Genomic DNA, 15,931 nt, shown 5'->3' with positions numbered 1-15,931 from the left:
AGTATAAGCTTTTGCTAACAGGAATTAACAATTTTCTACCTCAATCAAAATATGCTATTAAATAAAAAACTTCTGGTAGCAACATTATTGTATCTGTTTGAGCCAATTTTGTGTTTAATTACAGAACACAGTCCAATAACTTTGTCTCTTCTTTGCAGTGAATGACACCAAGAGGAAGCAGAAGGTCCTTGGTCCCAACCAAAAACTTAAGTTTAATCCAACTGAATTAATAATTTATTGCAAAGACTTCCGTATTGTCAGATTTCGTTTTGATGAAGCAGGTCCCGAAAGTGCAAAAAAGGTATTATTATCTTCTTATGAAATCCTGCCTTGCAGTCATTATGTGTAACAACAGCTGTGCTGATAAGAACATTTTGTATTATTATGTTTTGGTAGAGAAGTGGGGGGAAGAATTGCAAACTATTCACATTCTGTTACAGGAGAATATCTAGACATTTAGAGTTAAAACTAATAGGGAAAAAATTTAATGTGGTGTATTAACTGTTTCTTATCTAAGATAAACCTGTATTTCTTGTCATATCTGTTGTACTTTTAAAAGTTACTAATTTATTAAATAAGTATTTTTAAGGACTGGAATCAGAATGCTGCATTGCAGCTGTACAACAGATGTTTGCATTTTTATGGAAAATATTTCAAGCTTTGATACATTTTCTGAAAGTCATAAGCTTAATTTACCCAGAGGCTGAGTGTACTGCCTTACGGATATCCTTAATTGTGTCGCACAGCAAGTTCTCCAACGAGCTCTTGGAATCACTGTTTTGTCTAATCTACATAAACCTGGGCTCATTCTCAACATTTCCTTAGAAGAGGCTTGTACACCTCTTGACAGGAGGAATTACTTGGGTCCGTACATTCCTAGAGATTTCCTTCCTTGCCCGTTTGTACCCCCACTGCCCCAGGTCTCTGTGCAGTGGTGCTGTGTTGTTTGGGCTGTGCCAGCCCAGGTGAGCTGTGCTGGGCAGAGCTGGCCAGGCTGGAGCGCATTCCCGGCTCTCGGTGTCCCCGCGCTGGTCCAGCTCCCCTGACCTCCGCAGCACCGTGGCGTGGTACTGCCGGCATTTCGTAAGGAATGACCCACTTTGCTCTCAGAGCTTAACAATTCCCCTTCTCAGTAGGATCAAATTTGAGTTTAGCCCTGTAAGTCCCGAGGACCATCTGCCCAGGCATAAGTCTGCATGCAGTTACTGACCAAGCGACTGCTGAACAGCCTCAGCCCCTTTACTCCCCTGAAGATGTGTGGGCCAGAGCCTGTAAAGAACCATCCTGCTCTGGCCTTGCCCCTGTTCTGGCTGCCCCCTGCCTGCTGCCTGTGCAGGTTGGAGCCTTCCACGTTTGGCAGTCTTTCAGCAGTCATTCCCTTGCACAGCTTCTCCAAAATCCCCCTGGAGCAGCCGTCTCCTGCAATATCTTTACAGCAACTGTTTGTAATTGGCTGTCACAGCAAAGGGGAGTGATTAGCCTGGAGGAGAAGAGCATAAACTCAGCATCTCATTAATGCAGCACTCTTTGTGCTGCATTTTCTTGTGCAAGAGCAAAGAGTGAAACCCTTTTAGGAAGGCCCTTACATTAGGCATTTATAATTACATGGTCTTAGGTGATGACTTCTGATAGGAAGAAATGCTGGGTCTAGACAACCAGAGCATGTGTAGTTATAGAGATTGTGCTGGTGGCGACCAAAACTGTAACGACTGCCATTTTCAAATACCAGAATGTGCTCATTAGAGGAGAGGAAGAAAACTTGTACCAATATCATCTATGTGGTTACTGTTGCAGTTTTGCTGCATCAGGTAGGTTACTGCAGCTTTGCGTGGGTGTAGCACAGAAGCACTTTTACTGAAGGGAGATCAGGTTCAGCTAATCTAATCTAATGTTTCCATAATAATATTGTTCTATTAGCATTAAAACATAAATGTATAAAACTGTGAAGTCCTTAGATCAGTTTTCCTGTATCAGGATTTTGCTTAAATTATTTTGGGATGCTGGTGAGCACATCTAGGGTGGTCTTACACAGTATATTGAATTGAGTTGTTTTGTTCTTTCTGACATTTAGATGGCATGCTGGCACCACAGTATGGAAAGATTTTATCTGGTTTCTGTTCCTGTCCTTCAGGTAGTACATATTAGCAAGGTTGTCCTGATGTTTAAAAACAAAAGACAGTGATCAGGCCTCCTTAAAGTTCTGAAGGGCCTCTTTAATCTATATTTACACTCAGCTGTTTGTACAAGATTTTGGTAGCTATCTACTTGGAAATAACTGTGTGCATAACTTTTGTAGGGAAGACCACGACTTAAAGTGTAACTGAGTTCTGATGTGAGGGGAATCCTGCTCAGTCAGGAATTCCAGTCAGAACTGGGAGAATGCTGTAGGAGGGGACTAACCATGGAATCCAGGATTCAGGATGGAGGGGCCTGTGGACATCGTCACCTTGTCCACCTTTCTCTTCAGACTTGCCGAGATTAGATCAGGCTGTAATTAAATGTCATCCTAGTAATACACAGGAGTAGCACTCTATAAATAAAGCCCTGTTAGGTCAAAACAAAATACCTGCCTACTAAAATATGCATTTCAAAATACAGGAGTATAAATGTCTCTACTTGTTGCCAGATGATTGCAAATGTTCTTTTTAGAGCAATAGTTATACAAAAACAATATCCATGGTAATTCATGTTTAAAAACGAGTTTTAGATATATGCAATAGTTAAAAGGAGAACAGATGCTAATTTTATGCAGTTAAGTAATTTGTTTCATGCATAGTTCCATGCACGTACTGGCAATACTCAGCAGCATCCAGTGACATAAATTAGTGTTGGCAAAGAGAGTGTAATCTGTTCCTAAGGAAGTGTCTCTATTTGCTGAACAGGACATAAGGGACAATAACTGATTAAGCTGCCTTACTAGAATAGAGATTATTCTGAGTCTCTCTTTGAGGATCTTGGAAAGATCCTCTTTCCAAGGATCTCTTTGGATACTGTGAAAAGAAGGATCCAAGTTTGAAAGCAAGCTTCTGATGTGGACAGTTTGACAGACTTGACACATGGGTAATGTTGGCAGAACTCTTGGAGGTGTTTTTCTTTGCCTTTAAGCAGAAACATTGTGAGAACACATTCGTTTACTTTCAGGTAAATTATTATGGAGAAGCTTAAAAATTAGTTCTGTTAGAAAAATATCCATAACACTTGTTGCAGCCAATACATCCTAATAAAATACTGTCTAAGCATTAGTCAGCCAGGTAAATATTTTCTTCTTCATTTTTATTAGTGGATATTTGGGAAGCAAGCGTTAAGGAAAAGTAGAAGGAATGGAAATTTGCACTCACCACTGTTTAGCAGTTTAATTTTGTTTTGTCTCTAAAATAAAGCGACAGAGTCTCCAAAGGAAGGAAAGCCAGATGGGTGTGGGAGGAAGTGGAGGATGGGGAAGCAAGGGTAAGCAAGTTGGGGAAGTCTTAAGTTAGGCAGTGCGAAAAAAGAAGCATTTCACATTCCTTAGAGGAAAGGAATTATTTTGTTCCAAAAATGACAGCAAACAGTCAAACTGAAAACTCCTGCTATTTTTTAGGCACTAGTTGACATTAGACTGGGAAAATAAAATGTATGAAAAGGTGAGTCTGTAGGTCTTCTGACTGTTAGGTGATGGCCAGTGTGTTGCCTCACTGTGCACATGGATCTTGGCAGTGCCCCAGAGTGGCACACACCCTGTGCCTCCATGAGTATATCTCCATTTTCTCATCCCTTTCTCTTCTGCAACTCCCTCAGTTCTTTTCTTTCAGGAAGCTTTTTGGAATGAGAGCCGTTTCAGAATCACATGCTCAATCAAAACAGAAGGAAAGTTTTTATCTCAAATCTTGTTTCCTGTGCAATCAAAAGTAGCCTTTCCTACGTCATAACACTTGGGATGGAGGGGAACATTTTTCTTTCCTAATTGTTATGAACAATAACATGAAACTGTTAAGAGTTTTGAACAAACAGTCCTGACCCTTCCTAATGTGTTCCCCCTGCCTCCCCAATTCTATTACCTTGTTCTAATTGTTTATACAGATCACAAAATTGGTAACGTTTCAAGGCACTGGGAATGCATAAGATACTGTCTTGATGGTCTTCAGAGGGGGGGAAGAAAACTTTCTTTGGAAGTATACTTATAGAATCACAGGATCATAGAACAGTTTGGGTTGGAAGGGCCCTTAAAGCTCATCTCATTCCAGCCCCCTGCCATGGGCAGGGACACCTGCCACTACACCCGATGGGGTTTTTCAAAGCCCCATCCTGGCCTTGAACACTTAGAGGGATGGCACAGCCACAACTTCCCTGGGAAAAGGTAAAAGGTATTTTAAAAAATAGAGATGAATTTTAATAATTCTCTTAATGCTGAATGCTTATTTTCCCAATAGGTTTTCCAGCCTAGGAAAATTAACAAAACCTGGTTTTGGGACCTAATCTAGTCCTGCTTGTGTCACTTTCTACTGCAGGTGTCTGCTTGGGATAGGAATTGCAGTAGCAAAGGAAAAGAGTATTTTTCCAGAGAGTCCATAAGCCAGGTAGCCTGGCTTAAGGAAGGAGAGGAAATGCACGGCTGTGCTAACCTAGCACATCTGAAATATTGCTGTTCACAACTCTTCTGCAAGAGCATTAGCAATACTTTGAAGCTCTTGCCCTTGGTAAAATTCCTGTTGAAGAGGAGGGTGTGCCGTGAAAGTATCATTAATTTTTCTCAGATGGGGGTTGAACAAGGGACACTGACATAGGGAAATGGCTTTGTACTACGAAATAACTACAGCCATTGTGTTTACTGCTTTTAATAAATGAACTTTCCAACAAGCAGCCTATTCTCTTGTTATTTGTCTGAGCCTAAATATCTTCAGCTTTACACAATTGTAAATTGGCAAGAATACCAAACATTTTTGAGTTTGATATGAGAACGCTTCCTGTAAAACATGTTTGTCTTCCAATTTAAGAGCGTTCTACTTATGGCCATAATCTGCTGAGATCTGTGGAATGTGCTTGTCTGCTGAATCTCTGAGACAATAAAGCTATTATAGGGATTTAGTGAGGAATAAACAGAAAATTAGTATGTCTTTAGCACTTGCTTAGTGGATCTATGAGTGGAATTTTTCTAAAATGTAAAAATAGAGACAGTAGCAGGATAAATCTATCACTGTTTTAAATAAGAGAGGTCCTGATGGTGTGGGTGGACTGTTTCAACCATGCAATACCTGGTGTGAGTTACATCTATTCTATGGAACACCCAGCGCATTTTCCAGCTCCTGCTTTATTTAAAAGCACAACTATGGTCTCATATTTTTTGTGGGGAACTTAATCTGTCTCCCCCCACCATTTTATCCCGCTTCACACAGCACACACATATTCTCTTTTTCAAATGTGGCAAGTAAATGACAGAGATTTCAGCTGCTGCCTATTTAAAAATAGGTTTTACTGTATTTCTGTTGTGTCATTTGGCAGCACAATGGAATTTTTTTCCTGCAGTTTGTCCTGAAGCCTTGGGTGTAGATTAGCATTGTAAAAGGCTTTCAACTTTCACTCCATAAATAATGGTGAGGAGTAGCTCTGCTAGAATCAATTACTGTAGTAAAAAGCTACATAGAATAATGGAAGTCAAAATGTGTATATACACAGATTTCCATTTTGTTTCATTGTGAAACCAGATTGTTATTGTGATAGCCAAAAGTAATCAGTTAGAAGTGGCCACATATTGTTGAATAGCTGGCTTCTTCAGCTTTGGTGTGTACACCGAAATCACAAGATGTAGTAAATGTGCATAGCTTCCAGTTATGCCATTAAAATTTTTATCAAATCCTGGAAATGAGCTTGTAAATGTTCATTTGGAAAGTCCTGCTACACAGTTTTCCAAGCACACTTGTACTGTTTGTGTTTTTTGGGGGGTTGTCACCCCTGTAGTGTTCTGTCCTGTATTTTCCTTTGCAGTTTCATTGTAGAACTGAAAGTGTGGGGAGAACAGTTAAAGAAAACATTGTTCTAGGACTCAACTTTTTTTGTTGGGGAGTGTTTGCGAAACAACATTTTCAGCTCAAGTTAGCCTACTGTCATTACTGCTTTTATAAATAATGAGGACTGTCCCCCATCAAAAGCCAAGGTATATAAAAATACACTAAAGGTTCCATAACACCATGTATGTTGCATACAAACAATAAAAGTACAGCAACTTTCTCCATGCAGAACTCAGCATAACTGAGCTCTTGAGTTTTGTTCCCGTGGCCCACTGCTGCCAGCACTGGTACTCCTTCAGTTCTGTGGTGCAAATCTTCCTTTTATGTCTATTACAATAAGGAAACTTTCCTTCACTAACAGAAAACAATTTCTTGCATTTCTGGATGCACAGGATGTTTTTCAAAAATAATATTCAAAACTGCTAAACTTGGTATAAATTTTGTAAATGTGTTTCTAAATATGAAAAGTCAGGAAAAGTTGAAGGGAAGAAAGACAATAAAAAGGAAGAATTTTGGGTGGTAAGAATGTGGGCTTACACTATGACTATGTCTTTGTCCCTGGTTAAAAGGTACAATTTAGTAAAATGCAGAAGCAAATACTGAGGGAAGAGGATGAAGTTAAAGACTCCATTCATGTCCTGATATTTGAGGAATAACAGCACTAATCTCTATTTGATTTTTTTTTTCTTCCTGAATTTAAGTCTTCTAGACATTAGGATTCTTGTCAAATCTTTTGTATTTATTAGTGAATGTCTACATTCAAAGAGCGACTAGAAAAGCTTGATGGTATTTTAAGTCTAGAATCTAATCCTAAATCATGTGCTGCACTCTTAATTTTAATAATGTTAGGGGAAGAACCAATATGGTTTTTGTAAAGGGAAGTCACACATGAAAAACCTCCTGGCCCAAGTGACAACTTTGTAGCAGAAATATCTGTCAAATGCTGTTAAATACTGATACCAGATTTTAGTACAGGACATGCCTGAATTGTTAGTTGTTGAAAATTGTCCTGGTAGAATTCCATTATGTTCTTTCTGTGTTTTTCCCCTCTTCCCTAAACATTGATTGCTGACAGCTGTCAGAACAGAGTGCTAGGCTGGACCTTTGGAACTGACCCTGCATGGCCACTCTTAGGTTCTTATGCTAGACTGATAAGTACTCTTTTTATTAAAAAAAAAAATCAAAATACTGATTTTTAGCTTTTTTACAGCTCTGCATATTTCACACTTACAATTAAGGGCAATAATATTTTGTCTATATAGATCTATAAATAACAGTAATAAACATCTCTTCCCTAGGTGTGCCTTGCAATAGCTCATTATTCTCAGCCAACGGATCTTCAGCTTCTCTTTGCATTTGAGTATGTTGGGGAAATATATCATAATCCAGGTAAGGATGAAAGTACTTGGATTGTGCTTTTTTCCTATTTTGTGATATGTATTTTTACTAAGACTTCTGTCCAGAAGCCGTGGCAAAAAGCATTTGAGGTTTTCTCCAAGGGTAAAAAAATAGGCTCGTTCTGCACCCAGCCTCTTACTCATGGTTATAAGTCATTCCTTGGGATAGACATTAATGACCAAAATCCAAAGAAATGTCTTTCCTGTCTTAAACAAAGCCAAACCGTGCCAGCATGAATACTCCTGTTTCTCAGTTCACGTTTCCATCCTCCTACTGTATGTCTCTGTTGGTACTCTGGGTACCCAGTGAATGTCCCATCAGGCAGGCTTGCTCACCTGCCCTTCTTTTGGGAATAAGTTTCTCTTCTGGTGGTATTGCAGGAGGATTTGTGCAACTTGGGACTCCATACCTTCTTTCCTAGAGGCTTACTAGGCAGTTCTTACCACTCAAAACCTCCACCACCCCTGCTGAGTTGGAGCACACCCTCTCTGCTCAAGGCCAATCTCCAACTGAACCTTGTCAGTTAGGTAAGCCTGCAAAGATGCCTTTGGAACTTGATTTCTAGTGTAATGCTGTGCGGTCACTGCTGAGTGTTCCCCAGCCAAGACACAGCTGAGAGCCATCAGAGCTGTAGGGTGACAAGCCTCCCCACAGAGCGTGCTGCTGCTGCAGAGCTGTGGTACTGAGATCTGAACTCAGCAGCTGGCACTAGAAATCACTGACCTGCCTGTTACAAAACATGAACCTCTTGTGGAATTACAAGATCAGGCCTTCAAATTTGCAAAACAATGCATGCTTTTCATGCGGGTGCCTCCATGACTGCCCTGTGCATGCACATGAATGATTGTGCATGTGATAATGTTGCACACATAATTACACATGGAATTTCTTACCTCATAAAGCTTGGGCAGTTATTAAGGTCCATGTATTTTCATGTTATAAAGTACTAGGGAGGAAGCCAATTTGCCAATAAAATGCCGATAAAATGTTAGTCTGTCACAAAGTTGCCTTTACTCTGTCCTTAAAATACCATTTGCTATATGGAAAATTACCTAGTGGAAGAATTACATAAGGTGGGTAAAAATGTTCCTCTGGAGTAGCAGACCAGAATGGCAAAGGAGAGTTGTTCCGCTGTGCTGCAGTTCCTAAGATAGTTTGAAATTTGGTTGGGTTGGGTTGGGGTGTTCATGTTGTTGTGAACCCTGGTGTTTGTCCCATAGATCTCTGGTTTTGCTCTTGCAATTCCAGTGCTGTTTAATGACTCTCTATTCCTGCTAATCCCAGCGAAGTAAAAGGTGAAATGCTGTCTTAGTGCTTCCTGAGGAACATAAAAAGCCTGCATTGCTCTGGTGTGTGTGTACGTTGTTTCTTTCCCAGGCTATATTTGATAGTTACATATCCTGCCATTAAACAGGAAAATTAACTCTTTTTGTAATGATCATATTTTTGTTTACTGTCTTTGAAGAACTACTTCAGTCTGATTTTAGTCCTGTTTTCTTCTGAAAATCCTAAGTACTCAGAGTGCCAGTGCAAGAATGAAGTTGATAGATACAGAAAGCAGAAACCACACAGGTTATGGGATGTCAGCAGAGCCGTGACGCTGTTCTGCTTCCTTTGGGCAGGCTCTTGCTAAAGCTCAGAGCTTTCATGGGGGAGGTAACAGTGCTGAATTTCAGTTTATTCTACTTTCATCTAAAAATGTACTTCAAGTGTCAAGAAACAAAATGTAATTTCTTTCTGGCACAGCTGACTGTCCCCTTGGCACCTAAAGGATGACCAGCAAAGGAGATCCTTCTGTACAGTAACAGCCTCTGTAAGCTCCTGGTTCCTAGACACAAAGTGATTTTTTTAGTGTGGATATAAATATAAATTTATATAGAAACCCCTATATTTTAACATGGTCTTCCATTTCTTTTATTTGCTGTTAATACAGCAGTCATTTGAAGTTGCTGAAATTATGTAAGTTTTATTTTGCTTTCTTGACATGGTACCTATTAAAGGGTAACCTGTAAAGGGCTTATGTTTTTAAAATGTTGCAAACTTTGGCATATTGAAGAAAGAAATCCTGTGACTGGAGATAACATTTGTTCTTGAGTATTAGTATGCCTTGGCTTCTATCAAGCAGCACAGCAGGCCAATTTTATGTTGCTTTTCTATTAAAATTGCAGGGAAAAAAATACACTGACATCTTCTTGTATCATCAAGCTGTCATTAAATCACTGCTTTCTTGTAATACAGCAATAGGTAATATAGATAATACTAGTCCTGATGCTAATGGTATATTTTTGTAATTAGGAAGGTAAAGAGTTTGATTTTTTTTTTTTAATGGGCATTGATGACTTTCCTTTTCCTAGCAAAGAAGGTGAATGGCATAGACCCAGGAGGTGGTGGTGGTGGCATCGGCAGTGCCAGTGGTCAGCAGACTCCTCTGTTTGAAACTTACTCAGATTGGGATAGAGAAATCAAGAGGACAGGTGCATCCGAGTGGAGAGTGTGCTCAGTCAATGAAGGTTATATGATCTCCACTTGGTAAGTGTCTCTTGGAACACCAGCAGGAGGGAATTGGGCTGTCTTGTCCTGTGTCTCCCACAGCCTCCATCCCACCCAAGTGGGCACTGCACCTCCTAATTGTGCTGCTCTCTGGAGAGGCCCCCAGATGAAAGATGCTGCAGATCTTGTCCCTAAAGGAAATGTCATGTTTTGGCATCTGTTGCTTTCGTGCTTCTGTACTTCCACGTGGGACACACAGTTTCTCAGCAGCGTCCTCAGGGCTGTGCTGGCACCACGGCTGAGCCCTCACACGGGGCAGTGGCAGCTGTGCCCAGGGGCTGCTCTGGGACAGCCTGACTGAGCTGGTGACACAGCACTGCAGCAAGAGGGAAGATGGTAAAAAACACAGGGAAAAGTAACCTTTTTTTATCATGTTTTTTCCACAAGCCTTCCAGAATATTTTGTGGTTCCATCTTCCTTAGCAGATCAGGACCTGAAGCTGTACTCCTACTCCTTCATTGGGAGGCGAATGCCAGTAAGTGTCCTCTTTGTTCTGGGTACTGCTCCTGGTCATTGCATAGTATTCACCTTGGGGCTGTTTATGCCAATTAACAGAGTTCTGTGCATAAGATTAAGTAAAAAATTTGTACAGAATAGCTTTAACCTGAATTATTGTGGTGTTCCTTGTGTTTTTTCCCCGTGTTAGTTATGGTCCTGGAATCACCCCAACGGGAGTGCCCTTGTGAGAATGGCCAACATTAAAGATGTATTGCAGCAGCGAAGAATCGATCAAAGGTAAATGATTGGTTGTGTTACTCTTTAATCAGAGGGCTGGGGTAACACCAGTGGTGACTGTGTGACACAGCAGTGGGTGGCAGTGGAGGGGACGCAGTGTGACACTGCAGTGTTGTAGTGCGGGAACTTTGGAGAGACTGTTCTCTGGATGTGGTTCTGGCACAATTTTCATTCAAGGCCATTCCAGTTTCAAATACTGAATAACTTTTCAGATTTTAAGGTATGTTTATTTTTTAGGGGGCTAATCATTCAGATGACAGAATTTATTGATAAAAGGATCAGATTTTCTGTAATACAGCTTACGTTGGTAGAGATTTTCTTACCTCCTTCAGCAAGACAGTAAAAAAACCCCTTCATTTGTGGCATTGGGAAATACAATTCTATAGATTTAGTGTCACAATGCACATGGTATTTCTGTGAAATGTTTGTCATTCACTGTCCTTAATGAAAGACTGAAGGCATTTAGTGCTTTGTGTAGGTAGTTTACAAGGTTGATATTTTTGTTCTTTGGTTTAATTTGTAGGGTGACTTTTGTAGTAGTGCAAACACCTGCATTGTGTGTTAGGCCGGAGCTCTGAGTTTTAGTTGAAACACTGTCAGATTTCCTGACTTCATAAACTTTATATATGTTCTCTTTATTTAGCATAGATAAGTCTTACTAAAAATGATGGAAAGCTAAAAACTGGATAGGGTTATTTAACTGTCAGTCAGCCTCAGATTTCATTTCCCTAACGTAATGTTTTAATGATCCAACCTTTCCATTTCTTTGTTTTGTAATTAGCAGACACCAAAAATGGTCAGTAGCTTTATGGAGGAGCAATGTATCTCCTGAATATGAACTAGCAAACTCTTTTTTTAGAATGAGGTGCATGTTTTAAGTGGTTTTAATTGCTTGCAGTTAAAGACAGTGGCATGTTTCTTGAAAGACTGTTACCTTCCTCTCCAACAATAAACCTGCTGATTCTTCTCCTGCAGGATTTGTAATGCCATAACTCGAAGCCATCCCCTGAGAAGTGACGTTTACAAATCTGACCTGGACAAGTGTCTCCCCAACATCCAGGAAATCCAGGCTGCACACATCAAACTCAAACAGCTCTGTGTCAATGGTACGCTGGGCTGTCCTTCTTTCATGGGGGTGGTTTTCCTGACATGCAGTGAATTCCAGTTGACCTGGCTGACAGGAACTGTTACTGGAAGTTGTTCTGCAGTGTAATTACTGTCCCTGTTGCAGAGCCTTTCGATGAAACTGAAGAGAAGTGGCTGTCCTCACTGGAAAACACTCGCTGGTTAGAGTACATTAGGTTGGTACCATTAATAAAATGATGTTCAATGGGATGTGCAAAGCATTCAGCACTGTAAATAAGCAGTGCATCAGCTGAAGGATTCTTTGGTTTAATATGTAAGTTAGGTAAATACAGATAACCCAAATATTTTTTTCTTGTAGACTGAACTTCTGTTAACTGTTAAATCACTTTCTTTTCCTGTCTAGAGCCTTTCTTAAGCATTCTGCTGAGCTTGTCTATATGATGGAGTGTAAGCACGTTTCTGTAGTTCTACAAGGTAATACAACAGAGAGCACGCTGTAATTATTAGCATTACTGTGATAATGTAGGTAAACAGATTTAGATAACATCAACCGTAATCTTTGTACATAAACCCCACGGCTTCTGAACATCTCAGGCATTTGGGGAACTAGAAGGGAAAATAGTTTTCTTATGTATCTGAACTGTAGTATAGTCCTTAGCATCAAAGGAATATTTTGCTTTACGTCTTTGTGGGTTTTGTAATGATAATGATGATAGAATCAAAACCTTAGGGTGAATCTTTGTACTGTGTTAATTGGGCTAATAGACCCTGCATAAGCAATATCAGTTTAATTCAGAGGTTCTATACACAAAAGTATTTCACTCAGTGCCCACTCCCTGTGTCTGTGCAAACAGATATTTCAGAGAAAAAGACACTGAAAACCTTGCTCATTTCTGTAATTTTTACAAGACCTGTTCGGCTGGTATATCCCACTCTGCCCATGTAATGGCCTTCCAAAGAATGCTTCAGGGTGGAAAAATGCTGAAAATTTCTAGCAGCATGAACACCCTTCTTCTCAACACATCTTGGTTTAACTATCGGGCATTTGGGTGGGTATTTTGTTCTTGATGAATGCACTGCTGTGCTGGATATTGCAGGAACCCTTTCTATAGTATAAATCTCAGTTTAAGAAAAAAGAAGTGTGTCTTTCTTCTAGTTTGTTGGGGTTTTCTTAAATTATGAGAACAATTAAAACAACTGAAAGTATATTTTAAAGGAAATTCTAAGAAAACCATGGGACCTAGTTGCACCTTTTTGCTCTTTGAAATCTAATTCTGTGCATTTATACCTTATATGTTCTGTACATTCTGTATGTTATTTGCAGAGGAAGAGGGACGGGACCTGAGCTGTCTTGCTGCTTCTCTCATTCAAGTCATGCTGGATCCCTATTTTCGAACAATTGTTGGATTTCAAAGCTTAATACAGAAGGAATGGGTCATGGCAGGATATCAATTTTTAGATAGGTGTAACCACTTAAAGAGATCTGACAAAGAGGTAAAAATTAATTGTATTTGCATGTGATCACAGTATCTGCTTGATATCATCCTGAACATTTATTCGTACAGAAATCTAAAAGTAAAAATGTGTTCTAATACTTTCAAATCTCATTATAGTAATATCAGAGGAAAGGTATCTTTTCTTTACCCTCTGTAGCCATGTGAGAATCAGTGAAATACCAAGTGCAGTCCAATGGGTTTTTATGTTGCTTGAGGGTTACACATGAAAGCGTCTCACTGCTACAAACACTAACACAGCTCATGTTTCAAATTGAAACCAAAGGAGGTGAGGAGAGGGTTTGGAGGGGGTAGTTTTGCTGTGTGTTTTACCAATCCTTGTTCCCATCCCTGTGAAGTTATCACTCTGCAGTGCTTTCAGAGCAGGCAGCCACATGAGCAGACACAGCTGCTGGGAGATGAGGGAGGGGAGCGCAGGGCTCGGCTTCCAGCACTGCCAGCTCATGTTGTTTGGCCTCTTCATAGCAAAGAAGGGGCTGCTAACTGCAGGTGGAAGCACAGAGGACCCCGGTTAGGAACCTTTTTCAGGGACAATGCCCAGAGTCACGGAACAGGAATTTATATCCCCAGAGTGTGGAGCCCACAGATAAACCGAGGGCACTGAGCACCAAGCGGAGAAAATGTGTGAAGGGATAAAGAAATGAGATGCCAAGAGGGAAATAATGAAAAGCAGCTATTTTGGCCTTAGGAAAGGATATACTGAAGAGTGAAAATGGGAAGGAGGAAATATTTCTAAAGCTTTACATAAATGATGGTTTATACTTTTGCCATTCATGGGCTGCTATGGAAAAGAGCTAGAAAATGTAGAGAGAAATAGAGAGAAATTATCATGGCTGAATTAAAAGCTCTCTAGTCATTTCAAACAAGGAAGTAAATACATTGTAAAAACAAGGCCAAGTGGCAAGGAAGGCTCATACAAGCACTAGTTTGGAAATTATGAGGGACGTACAGATGGCAGAAAGGATTTTTGCAGCTGCACAAGTATGAGGGGAGCCCGGGAAAGAACTGTGTTTTTACACAGAAGGGAAAGCTATGCAAAGATAGTGCTGAGAAAGCAAGTGGCTAAACAGGAATACAGGGTGTTACAGTTGCATAGTATCACGAAAAATGCAAGACTCCAAATAGTTTACCCTGTTGAGTAATGTACCAAATACCCTAACTGCAAAGAAATCGGTATGATTTGGGAAAAGCTTATGTTAAATCAGATAATTCCTTGTTTCTTTTCCCAGTCTCCTTTGTTCTTGATGTTCCTTGACTGTGTTTGGCAGCTGCTGGAACAATACCCAGCAGCCTTTGAGTTCTCTGAGGTGTACCTGACCATCCTGTATGACAGCGCCCGCATCTCCTTGTTCGGCACCTTCCTCTTCAACTGCCCTCACCAGCGAGTCAAGGAAAGCACTGTGAGTAAGAGAGGCTGCAGCTGCTTGTCCAGCAGGAGACTACAGCCTGCCCCCCTGGAAATAACAGCATCCCAGCTAAATGCTTCCTGTGTGTTCTTCAAAATGGCACACTCTGTTTGGGGCAAAATATTCAGGTCCCCAGGTGAATACAATCAGAGTGTCCTCTCAGGTGATCTTTGCAGAGACAGTGACTAACTATCCAAGAAAAAAGTCTATTGAATTCCTTTGTTGTTTTTTTCCTAGGAAAACATTGCTACTGTACATTATTATTTGTACTCCTCTAGGAAGCAAATCTGTATCTGGAACTCAGGAAGTAGAATGACAGGCCATAAAGAGAATTTCATGCTTCAGGCAAACTTTGAAATCTCTTAACAGAATTTTTTAAATAGTTGAAAAAGTTGGGGATGTTGCATAAAGTTCCAATAGTAATATACAATGGAAGCATTTAGAAAACTGAACACTTAAATTTGTTTTTGAGAACTGGAGCTTATCAGAACTGTGTAGAAAACATTTGATGGCTGATAAAAGTGAAACTTACTTATTTTGTTAAATATTTTCCCTTTAGAGTTGTAGGTAGCAACCTTACGAAGAAGCAGAGTACTGAGGGACTGTTGCTGTATTCTCAAAATGCCAATTTGGGGGTTAAGAGTAAGCCAACAAACAATTTAATGTAATTGAAAAGTAACTGCACAAATGCAGAGCAGCTGTTTTCTCCTGCTGTCTTGCTGCTCTGCTGTGCTGCCTCTAAATTACATCCCTGCTCCTCTTTGCCCAATAGTTATGTGCTGGTTTTAGGATTCATGAATAAGCCGATTTTCTTCGATTTTAATCTGCCTGAATGTTAACTTCTCATAGGAATTTGCTATAAGCAAAAATATTCAGCTGGGTGATGAGAAAGGCCTCAGGTTTCCATGTGTTTGGGACTGGTCTCTTCAGTTCACGAGCCGGGACCGGCTGCTGTTCCACAACCCGCTGTACGTCGGCAAGAGCGCGCCCAGCGTGCACAACGGGGCCCTTCGGACCTTCAAGCGCTCCAAGGTGACTGGGGGGGCTGTGAGGGGCTGTGCTCACTCTCAGGGGTCCTGCTGGGGATGCTGCAGGTACCGTTGCATTAGCAGCAGGAGCCTTCATTGTCTTGGCTTCCCAGCCTAAAGAAATGGTTTTCTGTAGAAGTAAAGATGTAAATTGTTGAGCCTTGTGTTTTAGGACATTTTCTGATGTGGCTGAGTCACTGCCAACATTTGCATTATTTCACCTTTGTAAA

At 40.4% G+C, this 15,931-nt stretch overlaps 1 protein-coding gene across 5 annotated transcripts in view; it reads left to right on the top strand.

Moving 5' to 3' along the window:
* The window catches only part of MTMR10 (myotubularin related protein 10), a 42,347-nt gene that overhangs the window by 21,645 nt on the left and 4,771 nt on the right, over positions 1 to 15,931 (top strand). For all 5 annotated transcript variants that reach the window (XM_039557346.1, XM_019280783.3, XM_019280784.2 and 2 more), the window contains 11 exons: positions 159 to 301; positions 7,283 to 7,373; positions 9,737 to 9,911; positions 10,320 to 10,407; positions 10,579 to 10,667; positions 11,643 to 11,773; positions 11,899 to 11,968; positions 12,157 to 12,227; positions 13,078 to 13,247; positions 14,497 to 14,667; positions 15,523 to 15,705. In XM_039557346.1, coding sequence (XP_039413280.1) covers positions 159 to 301; positions 7,283 to 7,373; positions 9,737 to 9,911; positions 10,320 to 10,407; positions 10,579 to 10,667; positions 11,643 to 11,773; positions 11,899 to 11,968; positions 12,157 to 12,227; positions 13,078 to 13,247; positions 14,497 to 14,667; positions 15,523 to 15,705 — 1,382 coding nt within the window. The remainder of the gene's footprint in view (positions 1 to 158; positions 302 to 7,282; positions 7,374 to 9,736; positions 9,912 to 10,319; positions 10,408 to 10,578; positions 10,668 to 11,642; positions 11,774 to 11,898; positions 11,969 to 12,156; positions 12,228 to 13,077; positions 13,248 to 14,496; positions 14,668 to 15,522; positions 15,706 to 15,931) is intronic.

This window comes from Corvus cornix, chromosome 10 (genome assembly GCF_000738735.6).
Source record: "Corvus cornix cornix isolate S_Up_H32 chromosome 10, ASM73873v5, whole genome shotgun sequence".
In the NCBI taxonomy this organism is placed as follows: domain Eukaryota; kingdom Metazoa; phylum Chordata; class Aves; order Passeriformes; family Corvidae; genus Corvus; species Corvus cornix.
This window is presented reverse-complemented; position numbering and strand designations above follow the sequence as displayed.